Raw genomic sequence first — 18661 nt, forward strand, 5'->3', positions numbered from 1 at the left:
TGAACCATGCACTGGAACTTTTCCTTCCAGTTCCCTTAATGGAGCGGCACAGAGACTGACTTTATGTGTATAGTTGGATTAGGTGAACACCTTCATGATATAATTTATTGATTACCAGAAAGTCCTTTGTTTGCCTAAAATGTCACCATTGAAATTGCTGTTTTATTGTTTCTTCCAAGTGTTTTTTGTTAAAAATGCAGAAACTTCACAAAAGCTTAACAGTACAAATCTTATCCTACTCACTTAACACTTCAAACCTTCAATCAGCTAGTTCTAAGAGAAGAGCTGTCTAAAGCTAAAGGGAACACCAAAGGCAAGTAGAGGTGATCAGAAGGGGTGCAGAAGGTCAAGTGGAGGGGCCTCAGGAGAAACTTCCTGTAGGTACCTCCAGTCTGCTGTTCACACAGACAGATCAAACTGCAATAATGGCCCCAGGCTTTAGACTCCAACCTCATGGCACACCATTTTGCTTGTATCTCCTATGTCAAAATATATGTTGGCATTAAGTTATAATTTTTTTCTGTGTATTTCAGGGATTCCCAGGGAGAATGTGACTTCCTTGCAGGCAAACACTATGACGTATATATCCTTCTGTCTGCAGGGTTCCCAAACCAGCCACATTAAGCACATGCTAGATCTTTGTCGTCTGAAATTTCAAGTCAGCTACTTCAACATGTTTGGCGACAATCTATAGCAGTTTATTTTCTTCTTTCTTAAGTTATAAATGAATGCATGTAAATAAAGCTACACCTGGACTGAATATAGTAGATAGATATAAAACTTCTAAGACAAAAATGAATTTGAAAAAAAAAAAAGTAAAAGATTGGTTCAGTTAAATAATCTTTACAGTTCCACCCAGCTTTGAAGTTCATGGTTCGGGGTTTATGGGTGAAGTGAGTCTCCTCTGCCACACCTGTCTTCCTTCCAGCACTGCCCTGCTTTGTCCTCCCTAGAAAGTGGGCAAGTATATGTGTGTGCACACTCCCTGCTCAGAGTCTGGTTGCACTGAGGGGTCCTGTCCAACTCACATGTGACATCAGTTGAAGAGCCAGTTCGGTGTCTTAAATTTTGGGTTATTTTCTTTCTCTTATTTGTAATCACTTAGTTTTTAAAATCTTTTAAAATCATTTTTTATTTTACTTTAAGTTCCGGGATGCATGTGCAGGATGTGCAGGTTTGTTGCATAGGGAAATGTGTGCCATGGTGGTTTCCTGCATCTATCATCCCAACATCTACGTATTAAGCCCACATGCATTAGCTCTTTATCCTGACGCTTTCCCTTCCCCTGCCACAGGCCTCGGTGTGTGTTCTTTCCCTCCCTGTGTCCCTGTGTTCTTATTGTTCACCTCCCACTTACAAGTGTTATCACTTGTTTTTAAGAGCTTATTGTATCAGTTTGCTGTTGTTGTTTGTTTGTTTGTTTGTTTTGAGACACGGTCTCACTCTGTCCCCCAGGTTGGAGCGCAGTGGCATGATCTTGGCTCACTACAGCCTCCACCTCCTGGGTTCAAGCGATTCTTGTACCTCAGCTTCCCGAGTAGCTGGGAATACAGGCATGCACCGCCAAGCCCAGCTAATTTTTGTATTCTTAGTAGAGACCTCAAGTGATTCCCCTGCTTTAGACTCCCAAAGTGCTGGGATTACAGGTATGAGCCATCACGCCCCACCATTAAGGGCTTATTTTGAATGCAATTATAAAGTTTTCTTTGGAACTGATGGAACTCCCTTCTTTTCATTAGCTAGCCAAATTCCCATGATTCCAGAACAAATATACACAGTTTCAAAGGACAGATATTTAGGCAAATAATTTCTCTCTATCTCTAGCATCTTACCCAGTGTCTATGAAGTAGCTGGCATCCAATGAAAGCTAGTTGAAGGAATGAATGTTCCATACGCAGTCATAAAGGTAATACCCTAAACTTTGGTTTAACAGTTGATCAATGAAACATTCTCCTCCCACTCCTTAGAAGAGTACACATTATCTTATGGGGCTAAAGAGTGGATCTGAAATGATCTCCTCCTAAAGGAACTCAGAAGGAGAAAGTAGAACCACTGTCTTCTATGGATTTTATTTTAGAAAAAAAAGGATAGAAATTAGCTTATAAGTTTCTTCTAATAAATCAATCCTTTTTCTCCTCCTAAACTTATAATTATGAAGGGAAGTATAATAACATTTTCCTGCAAAGAGATTTAGTAATTCTGGCAGTACTTCATTAATCACTTAATCAGTGTTCAAGCAGAACTGATGTCCTTGACATGTATAATCAATCTTGATTCCTCCCACATTTGATTTTCATCTTTTAAAAAATCCAGCAACTACACACACTAAGGATTGGTGGCTTATTTTCACATTACAGTTTTGTTAGAGACATTATGTGCATATAATAACAATCAGAATATTGATACCTATATTAAGTCTCCTCATAGTCTGTTTGAAAGTAATTGTTTTCTCTTCAGTGAATTTATGGAGATTAACAGTGCCAGGATCATATTCTATTATAACTTAATGGAAAAATGGGCTCAAGTCATTTTTTAACTTAGTATATTTGGAGGCAGCATGTTGATTATTATTGGTGAACCAGAGCTACTTGCCTATGGCAGATTCTGAAGAACTTTTCTAAAGCTATTTCCTAAATGCAGCTGGCATGGAAATATAAGTAGCACCCCAAAATTAAGCAGCAATGGATTAGGTGTGTCTAATATGTTCTGCTTTGGAAAGGTAATTTTATGATTGCTAGTGTGATACAGAAGTTCCAATTTCTGCCACTCTTTTTCTCTTAACACTTATTAATTTGGAAGTTTAAAAGCATTATTGGCCAGGCATGGTGGCTCACACCTGTAGTCCCAGCACTTTGGGAGGCCAAGGTGGGAGGACTGCTTGAGCCCAGGAGTTTGGAGACCATCCTGGGCAATATATTGAGATCCCGTCTCTACCAAAAACAAACAAACAAAAAATTAGCCAGGCATGGTGGTACACACCTGTAATCCCAGCTACTCAGGAGGCTGAGTTGGGAGGATCAGTTGAGCCTGGGAGGCCACGGCCTCAGTGAGCGGTGACAGTGCCACTGCACCCAGCCTGGGTTACTAGAGCAAGACCTTTTTTCAAACCCCCCGCCCCACACAATATTTATTCACCCCAAATGTTAGGTTTGTAATTTTCATGTCCACCTATTCACAGACCACCCGTTCCCCCCATCTACACACTGCTTGTCAACACCATGTATTTTTCTCTTTCCTATTAAAAAACCTACAGTGTAGACTTTACTGGTGGGTAATGCAGAAAATCAACAGATGAAGGCTCTTAATTCATCATTGCACACATATTTGAACAAATGAGACAAAGATTTTGTTATCTTGTTGTTTGGAGAGTATTTTTCCTCCATAAAAGGTGATAGCGATTGTTTAAAAAAAAGCGATAGCATTGTTTAAAACTAAAATGTCTGCGCCCACTGTGTGCTGCAGAAACTGCAGTAAAAATAAGCTTTTGTGCTAACAGTGTAAGAGAAGAAGCCTTTGAGGGATGCTGAGATTAGCACTCTGTAGGTTCAACCAGGTCTGCAGCTGGATCTATAGACCAAGAATCAGGAAGTCAGAGGGATAAAGTAATAATGATAGCTCCCATTTCCTAAGGCTTTTCATGGTAGTATGTGGTGTGCTTTTCATGGGTTATTCAATGGAATATCCTTAACATCCCTAAGAGGTGAGTACCATACATAGTCCCAGTTCAAGGAGGAAAGACGAGGCTCGCTGAGATGGAGCAATCTGCCCAAAGTTACACAGCGGGTCCGTGATGGTTCTACGTGACTCCAGAGCTCTCAACCACTAGCCAGGTCATCTATATACCTATCTGAGGTGTATAAACTGAGGCACAGTCAGTACGTTGCAGAGCTTATAATACATTTGAACATATATATTAGGTAGACGCTGAACTACAAAACCATTATAGTAAAATAATTATCCTTTGATGAAAAATTAATGAACTCTAGGTTAACTAGAAGGTAATTAGTAGGTTACAACAGAAATTAAGGTGAACATTCTACCCAGGCATGAAAAGGTGAAAAGGAGAGTTGGACAGAAGGTTAATTATCGGACTCCATGTCACATTGATGAGAGGTGGATTTGATTTTGAATCACTATTGCTAATAACCATGCAGACAAGGCCCTCATTAGGAAAACAAATTTCCTGATCTAAATGAAATCTCCCTAAAACCATTCATTTTCCCTACCCCACCCCCTCTCTTTTACTCTGATGTACGGTGATCAAAGCAATTCTATGACAACTAATTCAACTCCTCAAATCTATGGCTATAAGTAAGGTCATCAATTATTAAATGAGGTATAGCATTTATTAATACATTGACAATCTTTTTGAAACAGAATCTTAAGTGATTTGGTAACTGTAAATCAGTTCTCCTCAGGCTGATTAACTTTGGAGAAACCAAAAGAACATTTACCAGAATGAAGCATTGTTCCCTCGTGGATCTGTGAGAAGACCTGTCCTGCACTGTCCCAAACCTCTCCAAGGCCTCTGCCTGTACCTGTTCTGCCCTCCATGACACAACCCACCCTAAACCCCAGACATTCGAGGGAACCCTATCATGTCCCTTCAGGGTTTTGAAAAAATAGACAGGAAGTAAAATAGAAAAGGGGAACCCAGCTACTGGGAGAATAAAAGAGTGCCAGGGCCTGACCAGACATGACCGAGGTGACTTCAGCAGCCAAAGGCCGAAGCAGCAGCAGCTGGTGTATTTCATCAACAGCAAACACTGACTGAATTTCCATCATGTGCGCAACACGCTCCGTGCTTAGACCAAAGAAATGAGACTCGGTTTCCATCTTCAAAAAGCCTGAGAGAACACAAGTTCATACTAACTGTTGAGTACTAGGTGCCTTCCAGGCCCGCAACTTGGGTTAAGTCAGGTAGCAGGCTGGCAGCTAACATGTATTCCCCGGCTGGGTCCCACCAGCTTTTCCATAGGAAACTCACCCAAATCCCTTCTTCCAGCTCCAGGAAGGAGAGCTCAGGGGCATATCACAAAATGCCTACTTTCTCCAACCGTCCATGTGGCCTCTGGTTTCTGCCACGGTAATGGTGGTCCATCACCTCTCGTGTTTCGAGGTGTGGTGCCATAGCTAGTGGCCTGGGCATCTACCTGCTTCTGCCAGCCTCACCCAGCAAGCCGTCTCCTGCTAAGAGTCTATCCCCAGAGCAAGAGGTCCCCGCCTCCACCCCTGTACTGCTGAGAAGCCCTGTGTTCTGACCAGCATTGAATCCTGCATCAGATCACAAAGCAGCATTTCACTGATAGCCTTTCAGTTTTCTACAGGAACTTGATGGTAGAGAGTGTCATTCAGTGGTTCTTGATTCAGCAGCTGTGTCCCTAACATTCAGGCATTTGTCTGAGACAGTGTTGTCCCCTCCATGGGCCCCCAGTGTCCCTCCCCAGGAGCCCTGAGTATTATTACCAATCCCCCTCTCTAACCAATTGTGTGAGCGCACCTTCTCTGTCAGTAACAGACCCGAGTGGATTGACAGGTAACCCTTGTTCCTATATGGCCAATGAGGTCTTAGATCAGAGCTCTCCCATTAGCTCCATAAGCCCTTTTATGCTTCCCAAGAAACTCCTTTGTTTTATGGAAATAAAGCCCTTCAGATGGACCCTGCCCAACAACGCCAGATCTGTGGGAAATGACCGGCAACTGTGGCATATCGCACTTAGATATGCACACTGAGATCCTCATGATGCTAGTAAATTATATATGAAAATTTCATGCCAGGTCTTTGATTTTTGTTTCAGATAAAGGGATATTTATTATCCAAAGTGAGAGTCTGAAGAAATGCATTCAAGCAGGTAAATCGGTACTGACCCTGGAGAACTGCAAGCAAGCAAACAAGCACATGCTGTGGAAATGGGTTTCAAACCATGGCCTCTTTAACATAGGAGGCAGCGGTTGCCTGGGCCTGAATTTCTCTGCCCCAGAGCAGCCCTTAAGCTTATACGAATGTGACTCCACCCTCGTTTCCTTGCGGTGGCGCTGTAACAGGAAGATGATCACCGGCCCGCTGCAGTACTCCGTCCAGGTGGCGCATGACAACACAGTGGTGGCCTCACGGAAGTATTTTCATAAGTGGATTTCTTATGTGTCAGGTGGTGGAGACATTTGTGAATATCTACACAAAGGTAAAAATAATTTAAAGAAGCACTCAGGGAATAGTATTTTTTTAAAGTTTGCCTATAAGTAAAGATTTGTAAAGCGTTATGTGAAAGAAGTACACTAAGCCTGGACCCTCAGGGGACTTCTGTTAAATACATTTTAGTTGCTTCCTTGCTTATGGTAAAAGGGTTATGAGAGTCTCAGAATGGACATACTACATTCTACTAAAGAAGCAGAACTTCTCCGAATTTAAAGGTATTGGGAGGAAAAACATTCAACTGACTCTGGGAATCAATGGAAAGGAGGAGAAAGAACAAGCAGACAGGAGAGAGAGAGAAAAGGAAGGTGGAGGGAAAAGATATTTGAAGACTTTTGTCATGACAAATATGATAACTTCTCCTCCCCTGCCGCCATTTCTCTTATTGTAAAAACGCATCCCCACCTATGGAGGTATGTATCCAGGGCACCTCCAATGCCCCCTGATGCTGGCTGGCATTCATGTGATAATCATGTTGCAAGTCACTTGAAGATAAATGACAGACTGTTGTCAGGGGTTATTTGGTGTGTGCCAAGCATGGTCAGGGGGGAAGCATGGTTTAGAGGGGGATTTCATTTTCTATGGTTATCTTTGTCATTTCTAAACAGAAAAAAAAATAAAGAAAGTTACATAGTTAAATTCTAAAATCTCAAACCTGTCCCTCAGGGTTTGTTTGGTAGCTCACTCTATCCAACCATCCATCTATCGATCCATCCATCCATCCATTCATCCCACATTTTTATATAACACTGCTGACAAATCCACCCCATATTGATCAGGCACTGGGCTAGGCACCTGGTTTACAGAGGCCCACAGGACAAGCGGAGTCCCTCCCCTTGTGGTGCTCTGTAGAGTTATGCTTTCACAAGAGCATATGTTCCTAAGAATTCTGTACAGTCCTGGGAAGCAGAGCAAGGAACTCCTAAAGAAGAAATGATTAAAAAGAGACAGAGCCAAGGACCAGGCATTTTCAGGGCTCACTAAAATAAAGCTAGTGCTGCAAATCAGCACTCTGAATAATCTACAGTTCTGAAGAGGAACTTGCTATTTTGCTTTATGTTAGCTTTTTTAGCCACATACCCACATTCATGGTGCACGCAGGAGAAGATTCTAGAGAACATATGCTTCTGAGTAGAAGGAAGGGGACTGAAAGAAAAGGGCATGTCCTGAAATACCTACGGTTCCTAAGTAGCCTTAACTGCTAAGGCTGGTGACTGGTGACATGTCGTGAGCTCAGGTCACCCCTGTCAGTTGTGGGAAAGAGGTGAGGCTCTCCACAGCTAGTCCTTTTGCCCCAGGACCTACCACTGGCAACCCCAGTTAAGTCGTGAAAAGTTTTTGTTGATTCCTGATTAAGGCCAAGAATGACCAAGTGTTGCAAAACCCTGAGAAGGCAGCCAGCAGGCTACGTCTGCATGATCGTCTCACTCTAGATCATTGTAGAAGTCACCCAGTCAGCTGTCTGGCTTCACCCTCTCCCCATGTTGGCTGTTTGCCCCCTTGCACCCTCAGTGATTCTTTAAAAATGGAAATCTGAACCTGTCACTTTTCCATTTGAAATGTGCAAGAGACTTGCCCCCACCCTCAGAGTAGAGGCCAAAGCCCACAGTATGGCAGGGAGACAGCCCTATGTGCGCTGGCACTCCAGTACATCCCTGGTTCCCCTTCCCAGAGGGCCTCCTTCCTCTTCTTCATTCTCCCACACCTGTTCTTGTCTCAGGTTCTTTTTACTTGCCCTTCCTTCTGCTGGATCAACTCTTGTCTAAAGACCTGCACTCTCGGGTCACCCAGTTCCTATTCAGAGAGGCCTTTCACTGCCCATCCTGTCCAAAGTAGTGCCCTGTGCTCCTCCATCCCGTCTCTCCCTCTCTCTCTTTCTCTCTGTCTCTCCCTCTGTCTCATGCATACACACATACACACACACACGCACACACACACCCCACTCTGTCTTCTCATCCTATTTATTTTTCATCATGGCACTTTTCACTACCTGCAATGATACTGTATGTTTACTTGTATATTTGCTTTCTTTTTCTCTCTCCTTGCTAGAATAGAAGTTCCACATGAAGGAACTTATGCTGGTTTGTTCACTGTTGTATCCCCAGTACTGAGTACACTAAATGTTCAATAAATAGTTATTGAATGAGTAAATTAATAAATGTCTATGAATCTATTGAGCCTTAGATGCTAATGGCTGATGTATTTGGGGACTGGAAGGTATTATGAAGTTAAATCTGCATTAAAGTTTCCTTCTCATCCATCCACAAGTATGAATGTTACTGTGGCAGCTCACTATAGTAAGTAAACAAGTAGATAAATGCGTAAGCAAACCATGTATCAGCACTTCCTCTGAGCCCAGCTCTTGGTCTCACACTTCTACTGACAGGAGACAGTGAGGACCTGAGGGCTCACTCTGTTGTAGTGAGTATCTGCCCCTAAGAGGGTTTCAGTCCATAAAAAATGCTTTTGATGTATAGCAGTTTCCAAAGGTAAAGCTGACATCATACATGTCTGACTTTGTACATTTCTTTCTCCTAGATTTGCACACAATCAAAGGGAACACCCATGGGATGCCGTGTATGTTTCCCTTCCAGTATAACCATCAGTGGCATCATGAGTGTACCCGTGAAGGTCGGGAAGATGACTTACTGTGGTGTGCCACGACAAGCCGTTATGAAAGAGATGAAAAGTGGGGATTTTGCCCTGATCCCAGTAAGAATAAATTTTGTCTTCTCTATATGTCATGAATGAATCAAAGAGGATTAGAAAGTTATCTGTATCTAAACAAAAGCACTGGGATTGATATACTGAAGTCTGAATAAGCACCCTGATGCTATTAATTCAGATTTTGAATGGGGTTTTTGTTTTTGCGTTGAAAAGACAACTCTAATGTATATTCTTTTTGCCATACATTCAAGAGATGTTAATTAGCCATTCTTCATTAAGCTCAGTGCATAATGATGTTTTAACCCAAATTAAATTATAATACTCTGCGATCTCATTGATCCCAGCTTCTTGGCTGGATACTTCAAAACAAAACTGATTGCATATAAAACCCAGTTAGCCTTTCAATCCACTACCTCTTATGAGCTGCCTTAATTTCTCCACATCCAGGCTGCTTGTCTTGTCCATTGTCAAGTCCAGGCACCAGCTGGCCTCTTGATGATCTTTCTAAAATCGCAATTGCCCTCATTATTTCTTGACAGTGGATTCTTGTCTTGACTCCCTTTCCTTACTACTTACCTTCTGGATATAACCTCATTTTTTTTTCTTTTCTTATCTTGATTTTCAAAGGTCAATGGCAGTGGCAATGTTCTAACTTTTTTTTCAGTTAGTGCTTTATTATTTTATTTTATTTTTATTTAGCTGAAAAGTTTCCAGTTGTTCTCAAGTATTAGAGAATATTTATATATGCCTCCTACTTTCTATATTCAATTTCCTTTCCCGTGGTTTCTGTGAGTCAGAGGGTACAGCTCTTACAGTCTTCATCTCCCATGCCTGCCTCCCCTCCGCATACATAAAATGCAACAAATAAATTTGAAGCAAAAGCAAATTGAAGAGATTAACTCCAAATAATCTGATTTATAAAGTATCTGTAGAATTGTTTTCTAATCCAAGAGCTAGTATGGCTTAGTAAATAAGAAAGTATAAACTTTGAAATAATCAGACAGGTCAAGATTGGAGTCCTGCTTCTTCCCAACAATGAAATTTTGGGAAGCTCTCTCCATCTTTCTGAGTCTCAGTTTCCTCAGTCATAAAATGTAGATAATAGCAGTACCTATTAGGATTATTGTGCAATTCAATTAGATGAAGCATTCAAGGCACTTTTCATAATGTCTGGCACACAGTAAGCACCCACAAGGGCTAACCATCGTGGCCAGCAGCAGCAGCAACAATAGCAGCAGCAGCATCAAACCCAATTTATCTTTTCAGCATACACTTCTGAATCCACGATTTCTCCTCTCTGTTGTCAGTCAACAAGCCCTAAGCTAGGCATAGGGGTGAATGCCAAGAGTTTTAGGACTTAAGATCTTCCCTTTAAGGAACTTGGCATCTAGAGAGAAGACAGGACAGACAGGTTTGCTGTATGCCAGAAAATGCAGGCTGTATTTGAGACAATGCCCTAGAATCACCTGGGAGATAGTTTAAATGCATATCCTGGCCCATCTTCCAGAGATGCAGTGGGAGCAGTATGTAAAACCCAAACATCTGCATTTTTGAGAAGTGCCCCAGGTGACCCTGGTGCAGATAATTCATCATCAAGCAATTAATAATATGGAGATAATTATATGCAATATACATCTATATACAGGGATAATATCAATACATTTAACAGCCAATATGGTATGGGCTATTGGTCAATCAATAGTGGAGACCTTAGTGTGGGGTTGGGAATTCCAGAGGCCCTCTGCTGATATTAACCCCTTAGCTGCTGGAATGCAGGAGTAGGGTACAGGGAAGGCTGAGGCAGCAGTGGGTAATAGAGAAGCAGAGAACAGTGACTATTCACCAACCAGCATGAAAGCATTTCATTATTTTATAACTGTCAGATCACCAGCCTTCTCTATCTGAATCTAAATGTATGCATGTAGGTGTGTATGCATGTAATCCCTACACTCCTTGGATTCCTGAACCAGATGTCATGTTATTTTTATTATTGTCATTTTGTTTGCATCATGTTTTCTCTTTCCTTTTCCATCCCCAATAGAGGTCATTGTTAAAACCAAATAAATGAATCAATACTAATAAAGTTAACACATGCTTCACTTGGCTCTAATACTAGGGACTTAAAAAAAAAAAAAAAAAGCTACAACATTCTCCTTAAGGTTCTGAAAAGAACCCCGCCACCATCCTCTGTTGCTTATAGCCAATGATAGTTTCCCAGTGGAAGCCTGGGTTCAGTGATGCTCTGGGCTTTTCATTCCCCAGTCTATCTATTTGTTCAGCCTCCTACAGCTCAGAAACTTCCTCTGCTTGACAGCCTGCCAGATTCCAGCTCTCCTGACCTTTACCACAACCAGCAGAGAGCATGTTTATTTGTTCAGTGCCAGTTTTCTTCCTTTCTCGTTACTTTTGGCTCCCAGTAGCCAATATAACTCAAAATGACATGTCAGAGGTTGAAACCTGAGCAAGCCGATGGCTCTTTCCATGGGGTCAACAAGTGGATAGGACAGAGAAGAGTGAGTGGAATAAAGTAAAGGTCTGTACTACTGTATCTCATCCTTCTTATGTGAGAGTTTTTTTTAAATATCTCAGTGTAAAATGATGCTACCTTTTTTTTAAAAAAGTTGATTGTAAGTGAGCAAAATTTAAATGTAGTATTCATAAACACATACACAAATATACTAGCAGTGAAAGATGTAATAAAACATCTTCAGCAATAAGGATGACATACAGGAATCTCTCTGGATTTGTTTAGTGGCAATTATGGGCCATTCTAGGTCTTTCTTGGTTGTGTGCCTTACGCAGCTGCAGAACCACACTTAGTTAATTTGAGATGTTTTTACAATACCAACCTGTGAAATGATATGGTTGCCCTTGAACCTTATTTTTATATAATTCTATAATAAAGCAGATTTAGGCTGGGCACAGTGACTCACACCTGTAATCCCAGCACTTTGGGAGGCCGAGGTGGGCAGATCACTTGAGGTCAGGAGTTTGAGACCAGCATGGCAAACATGGTGAAATCTCATCTCTACTAAAAATACAAAAATTAGCCGAGTGTGGTGGTGGGCACCTGTAATCCCAGCTACTTAGGAGGCTAAGGCAGAAGAATTGCTTGAACCCAGGAGGTGGAGGTTGCAGTGAGCCAAGGTTACACCACCGCACTACAGCCTGGTGACAGAGCAAGAGTCTGTCACCGCCTGCCCACCCCCTCCCCCTGTGAGAAAGAAAAACAAGCAGATTGACACAATAAAGGTATGGCTGCTCTCTCCTGAGCCCTCAACATGAATCAGCAATGCTATGTGTTTCTATCATGCAGCTCTCACACCCCACGACGACCCTGCCAACCTCTCTATTCTCCTTTAACTTCTAACCCTACCTTCCAGTCTCCTTTCTGATTCTCAGTAGGTGACCTCAATTCCTACCTCATAATGGCAAAAAGATCCATCAGACAGGCAGTTTGGCAACTTCCTGCTCCCTCATCTTTAAGCCTACCTGCGTCTGTGCCCATCCTTATTTCTTTCCTTTTATGCACGAGGATGATGTTCCTCCTCCTATGTAGGCCAAGTCTCCCCACCTGGACTCTGGAGCACCCCATCCAACCTTCTCTAACCTGTATCTCAATGGTTCTCAATGTGTGGTCCCCGTTCCAGCAGCGTTGGAATTCCCTGGGAGCTGGCTAGAAATGCAAGTAGCAGTCACAACCTAGACCATCATATCAGAAATTCTAGAAGTGCAGCCCAGCAATCTGTGTTTTAACAAACTTCTAGGTGATTCCAGTGCACACCCCCGGTGCTTCTTTGCTGGGCCCTTTTCCTTAGCAGTTAGCCCTGTGTGAGTCTTAAAATAACATCTTAAAAATGATGCAATTCTTTCATTCCCATTTCTGCCTCCTGAAAACACCTCTCTCTCTCATTCTCTAAGTAAAGAGAATTCGCAAAAGAATTGTCTATGCCTTCTTCAGGGCGCTGTCTCTTCTTGTCTTCTACAACAATGCATGCCTGACCTGACCTTGACCTCCATTTCTACAGACCATTGATTCATTTATCCATTTAACAAACAGGTGTTGAACACCTACTATGTGCCAGGGACTTCTCTGGCTCCTGGGGTTATAACTGTGAATGTGAAATATGAAAGTCATCGTGCCTGCCCTGATGACATTCACATTCAAGTATAATACCCAAATTAATATATAATTACAGTTTGTCGTGGGTTCTACCTTAAGAAAATACAGTATTATAAGTGAGAAACCAAAGTTAAAATTGGGAGTCATGGAAGGTTTTCCTGAGGAAGTTGTATTTGAACTTCCCAAGAGATGAGTAGAAGTTGTCAAAATGGAAAGTGAGGGAATTAGATATTCACACAGAGATGCATGATGCAGCCATGTACAAAGGAAGGGGAGAGGGAGTGGTCAGCATAGGATGCAGGCAATAAAGGGGGTATATGGTTTAAATAGAACTAAAAAATAATAATAAAACCAAGTAAAAGACAGCATGCTTTTGATTCACCATGCACATGCTCTAACACTTCCAATGTCATCAATCAAATACGCCCACCTGTCCAGGCTGACTGCTCCTCCACCCCCAGCCCTCAGCATGTCACTGGCCAAATATCTGAAGGTTTTGAAGGGGGAAAGAGGTTATTGCAATCTGAGGAAGTCAACATGGCAAGAGTACAGTGATTGAAGGAGAGAGAAACAAGACATTCTGAAAGGGCAGACAGAGCCCAACTCATGGACAGGCTAGATAGTTCAGAGTGTCATAAATGTAAGGACTTACCTAATTCTAAGTGCAAAAGAAAGCCATCAAAGGGTTTTAAGCAGGGCAGTGATGATTTTTTTTAAAAAACATATTTAAGGATTACTCTGGTTCCATTATACTGAATGGCTTGGAAGGGAGCAATAGGCAAATCCTGCAGACCAGTTAGAAGGCTAGAGCAATAGTCTGGGCCAGGAATAGTGGTGGCTTCAGTTAGGTGGCAGCAAGGGGATTGGAGAAATGTGGATGTATTGAAGATCTAACTTGTAGATAAACTGAACAGGACCTGGTTGTCAGGAGCTTAGCTGGGCTGGAGACAGCTGAGCTGTCATGTGTTGGAGTAGCTAATTAAAGCAACAAACCAAAACTGAAGGTGTTAGGCTGCTCATCACTCACTACGATGGTATAATGAAGAGAATAAAAGAAGAATTCGCCACCTCCCCCTGTTCCATTTTTTCCCAGGGAACAGCACCACCATCCAGGGTCAGTGGATCCGCACAGACGTGGAGTTCAGCTCAGCTCACCGTTGAGAGACCCCTCAACAACAACAACAACAAAGGCTTTTCAGTTGTATAGATTCTGGGTTGGAGTAAGGTGAGGGGAAGAGCTAGGAGTCGAAAAGTACTGAGCACTGAGTCGGAGTGGGGAAAAAGTGTCTTCAAGATTCCTCTGCTTCCCGCTCCATACCAGCCTCGGCAGAGGCACCTGAAGAGGACCTTGGCCCAAGGCCTCACACAGAAAGAGACGTAGGAACGGAAGGCACCTGTGCCAGAAATGCAAATAACACAGAGCACGATGGGCCTGAGGGGCCTGAACCTTAACTATGACTCTCTTTAGAAACTGCAGTGTGCCAGCTCAGCACCAAGTCTGGAGTAGGGGCAGCTTTCCCCCATGAGGCCTGCCAGGTAAAGGCTTTGTAACTGCCTATGGTCAGGCCTCAAGAATCACATATAGGTTTTTAACCAGGAGTAGGACTTCTCACTCCTACATTAATTCAGACTCCATGTTTCTGACATGCATAGGTAAGTTTATGGAGATATACAGTTGGAAAAGAAAATTAAATACTATTCAGGTTGGCACATGTTATATGTGAGTCAGTTATGTGGAGATGTGGACTAGGTAGGTAGATGTAATGATCTCTATGTATTTGAAAGTTATAGGAAATGGACCCATGAGAACAGGTTAGATAGCCATGTGCAGAAAGAATGTGTAGAATAGAAAGGAAGGGGGCTCAGGGCCAAGTCTGGAGGCCTCCAACATTTAATCTGAGTAGAGAAGAATAAATCAGCAAGGGAGACTGAAAGGGGGCAGCCAGGGAGGTTTAAGGGTAGCCTGGCATGGGAAGTCAGGTAAAGAGAGTAAATCAGCATGGAGAGGGAACTCAGCCTGCCAAGTGCTGATGAAGGGCCTTGTTTGATAAAGTCTCAAACTAACAGTTGCTGAATTTGGCAACACAGGGGTCATTGATGGCTTTAAACAAGATATACATTAATGGCTAGATTGAGTGGATGAGAGACTAAGTGGGAAATTAAAAGAGGATGAAACACGTCCCAAATCATTCTACGTATGCACTTCAGTTCATTAAAAAAGAGATGTAGTTTAGGAGGGGAAAATCACCTATTTATAACACCATGAAAAAGATTTTGGTAATCTCTCATCACGTACTAGGAGACTCAGTTATATATGACACAATTGCTTCCCTGGAGCTCATAATTTAACAATAGAAGAGATGATATAAAGACAATCAAAGATGTAAAGAATATAACAATAGGATTCTAGCCCTTAGATTAGAATTTTTCCAGAATAATAAACATACCTGAAACACCAGTCTTTGATCCTGCATTTTCTGTGGCTTAGAAGGAGAGACTATATGTAAGTGCAAATGCCCAGGTCAAGGTGGGAGCCTGTGGAAGGTGGTGGGTTCCCGGGGAGCAGTCTTTGAGCCAAAGGTTAACATGTGGGATTTTCTTGGGGAGCCCCTTCAGGATCAGTTCATGTGGAAAGGAAGGGAAGAGAGCAGGATTGCACAGAGGAGGCCCTGATGCAGGCCTGACGGCCCCTAGACCAACTCTATTCAGAGTTCTCAAGCTGGGGTGACCCTTCAGAGTTGCCCCTTGTTGGGAGACGGGGGCTAAGTATATCACTGCATTGACCAGTCATGGTCTGTCAACTGCGCTTGGGAAGGGAGAGTGACATTGGGCAAAGAGACTCTTCTGCCAAAGCAATCCTTAAAGAGCAGCACATCACAGTGTCTATGACAACATTTTCATTCCATTTGTTACTTACAACTTACAAATGAGATTCATGGAGTGATGTGCAGTCCACCTAGAGAAGCAGAGAAAGGACTTGTGTCTGCCTGTACAGAAGTACAAATTCTTATACAGGCTGAGTATCCCTTATCCAAAATTCTTGGGCCCAAAGTGTTTTGGATTTCTGATTTTAGGATATTTGCATATACATAATAAGATTTCTTGGGCACAGGAGCCAAGTGTAAAGACAGAATTCATTTATGTTTCATATATACATTATACCCATAGCCTGAAGGTAATTTTATACAATATTTAAAATAATTTTGTGCATGAAACAAAATATTGACCAAAACCCATCACACGAGATCAGGTGGTGTCATGTCAGCACTCAAAAAATTTTCAACATTTTGCCCAGGCTAGTCTTGAACTCCTGGGCTCAAGCGATCCACCTGCCTCAGCTTCCCAAAGGGCTGGGATTACAGGCATGAGCCACCACACCCAGCCTCTTTCTTTCTCTTTTTGTAGCAATAGGGTCTCGCTTTGTTGACCTGGCTGGTCTCGAATCCTGACTTCAAGTGATCCTCCCACTTCAGCCTCCCAAAGTGCTAGAATCACAGGCATGAGCCACTGTGACTGTCCTAAATGATTCTTATGCACGCCAAAACTATGAACACACCCCTGCTCCCCCATCATGGTCTCAGCTGTCATGGTGGGTGAGTATGGCTGAACTAGTGTCTCATAACACGTAGTAGCATATTGTCCATCTCAGGGAAGGCCTAGCATTTTAACCGAAAACAATCAAGGATTCCATCTCAATTGGGAAATTTCAGCCACCAGGGCAAAATGGTTACTGAAAATTTCCCTTCTCTTTTTCCTTTCTTTTTTTTCCTTCCCTTGAGTGTTACTTGGTGATAGCCTTGTCTTCTGCCTTCCTTTAATGTTGGATCCTTCTATAAACACATGTATCAGTCAGGAAACTCTATAGACAGCCTTAGATTTATATGTGATTTAAAACCTCTGGAATGTGTGTTGCAACCAGACATGAAAATAAACTTTCCACATATCCCAAGGGGACCATCTAAGTGTTATGAGGGAGAAAAAGACAAACAAAACAGATTTTATTGTCAAATAAGTTTGAAGTGCACTGAATTAAAATTAAGCATGTTTGTTTACTCCAAAACTTCTCAGAGCCTTGAATATGCTAATATTTGTTGTGAATTTCCCAGAGAACCCCATGCATGCATTGTGTCTCAGATTTTCTTGGGGAGCCTCTTAAAGTTGTCTTACTTTGGGGATCACACTTTGGGAAAGGCTGTCCTAGATTTCAGCTGGTTATCTGTCAGTCATTTTCAGTCATGCTGCAGTATGGCTCACATTCTCTGCATTCTGATATTTTCTGTTTGAGTTTGATTTCCAGTCATTATTGTGGCTACTTTGTTCACCTTGGAGTTTGATTTAAAATGTTAGCAAAAGCACCCAAACTCAGTCTTAATTTTCTGTTATTTCAAAACACTTCGGACTTCAGCTCCACATTTCATACTTCATTTAATTTACTTTTGAGCATACTATGCAGTCTTCGGCCAGTGTCTTACAAGTGGATCTTACTTCTATTCGTCTTGGCTGAAAGAATTTTCTTAAACTATATGTCAGTGTTCCGGTGCTTGATGTTTATTTGAAAACTTGTGTTTACTATTGACTTATATTCCTACTCTATCCTTTTGTTTTAGCATTTTGTATTTGGGAAGAAATGCCTTTGAAATAACATTTGTATCCACTAAAATGAACTTTTAAAGACACAAGTTTTCAATGTAAAGTTCTAAATGACAAAAGAACTCAGATCTTATTTTCACAAATACTTCGCTTCCATTTCCTTCTCTTAAAACTGGTTCCTATTATTACTCTGGAAAGGATTATAGCTTCTTCATAGGTGATTTCTTATATTTCCTTAGGTAAATCATGAAAGAGTTTAACCGTATCTTAACAATGGGATAGCAATGCAGATTTTATCATAAAGATCTAATCAAGAATAGATAAGGCACTGAAGTTTTAGAGATTGCAAGATGGAATAATTCCGTTCAGATTTATGTTACAAATATGTTGCTGTATAGATAAAATAAGACTTGGATGATTTAACGGCCGTTGTCTCCAGCCTCTGCAGAAGTAAGCTGTGATACGATTTGGGAGAAGGACCTCAATTCACACATTTGTTACCAGTTCAACCTGCTTTCATCTCTCTCTTGGAGCGAGGCACATTCTTCATGCCAGATGCAAGGAGGTGCTCTGTTAAGTATTACAGATGAAACTGAAGAAAATTTTGTAAGGGGTAAGTAGGTGGATGATGCACATTGATACTGATACAATAAAAAGACTGTTGTTAACTGTTTTCACATATACAAAAATATATTCTGAAAAAAAAGCTCTTAGAAAATATTTTTCTTTCCTTAATATGGCCCAAAACTCTCACCCAAAATGTTTCCATGAACCTTAAGTGATTCCATTTGGCATCCAGTGATGTCTTTCTTATTTTCTCCCCCTTGGAGAAGAGAATTTGAGGCCACAGCAAGGGACTCAGGAGAGTTGCAGTTCTAACAGGTGAATAGGAAGATTTCTAAATTTAAGGGCTATTTCTTGCTCTTCTGGAGATCTTAGCCATTCCATTTCCATTAATAAATCATTAAGCATTTTATTAATTAAATGAAATCTTACGTATCATTCACCATGTGCAGGTACATCATAGGCCTTTTGGTGGGTCCCAAAAACAAAATCTTAAACTTTGGTGGGAAAAGCAAAAGCACATA

At 41.7% G+C, this 18661-nt stretch overlaps 1 protein-coding gene across 2 annotated transcripts in view; it reads left to right on the forward strand.

Moving 5' to 3' along the window:
* The window catches only part of PLA2R1 (phospholipase A2 receptor 1, 180kDa), a 118706-nt gene that overhangs the window by 13219 nt on the left and 86826 nt on the right, over nt 1–18661 (forward strand). For both annotated transcript variants that reach the window (XM_011991528.1, XM_011991535.1), the window contains exons 2-4: nt 5799–6182; nt 8732–8905; nt 18013–18186. In XM_011991528.1, the coding sequence (XP_011846918.1) occupies nt 5799–6182; nt 8732–8905; nt 18013–18186 (732 nt within the window). The remainder of the gene's footprint in view (nt 1–5798; nt 6183–8731; nt 8906–18012; nt 18187–18661) is intronic.

Source organism: Mandrillus leucophaeus, unplaced genomic scaffold, assembly GCF_000951045.1.
Source record: "Mandrillus leucophaeus isolate KB7577 unplaced genomic scaffold, Mleu.le_1.0 Scaffold110, whole genome shotgun sequence".
Lineage (NCBI taxonomy): Eukaryota > Metazoa > Chordata > Mammalia > Primates > Cercopithecidae > Mandrillus > Mandrillus leucophaeus.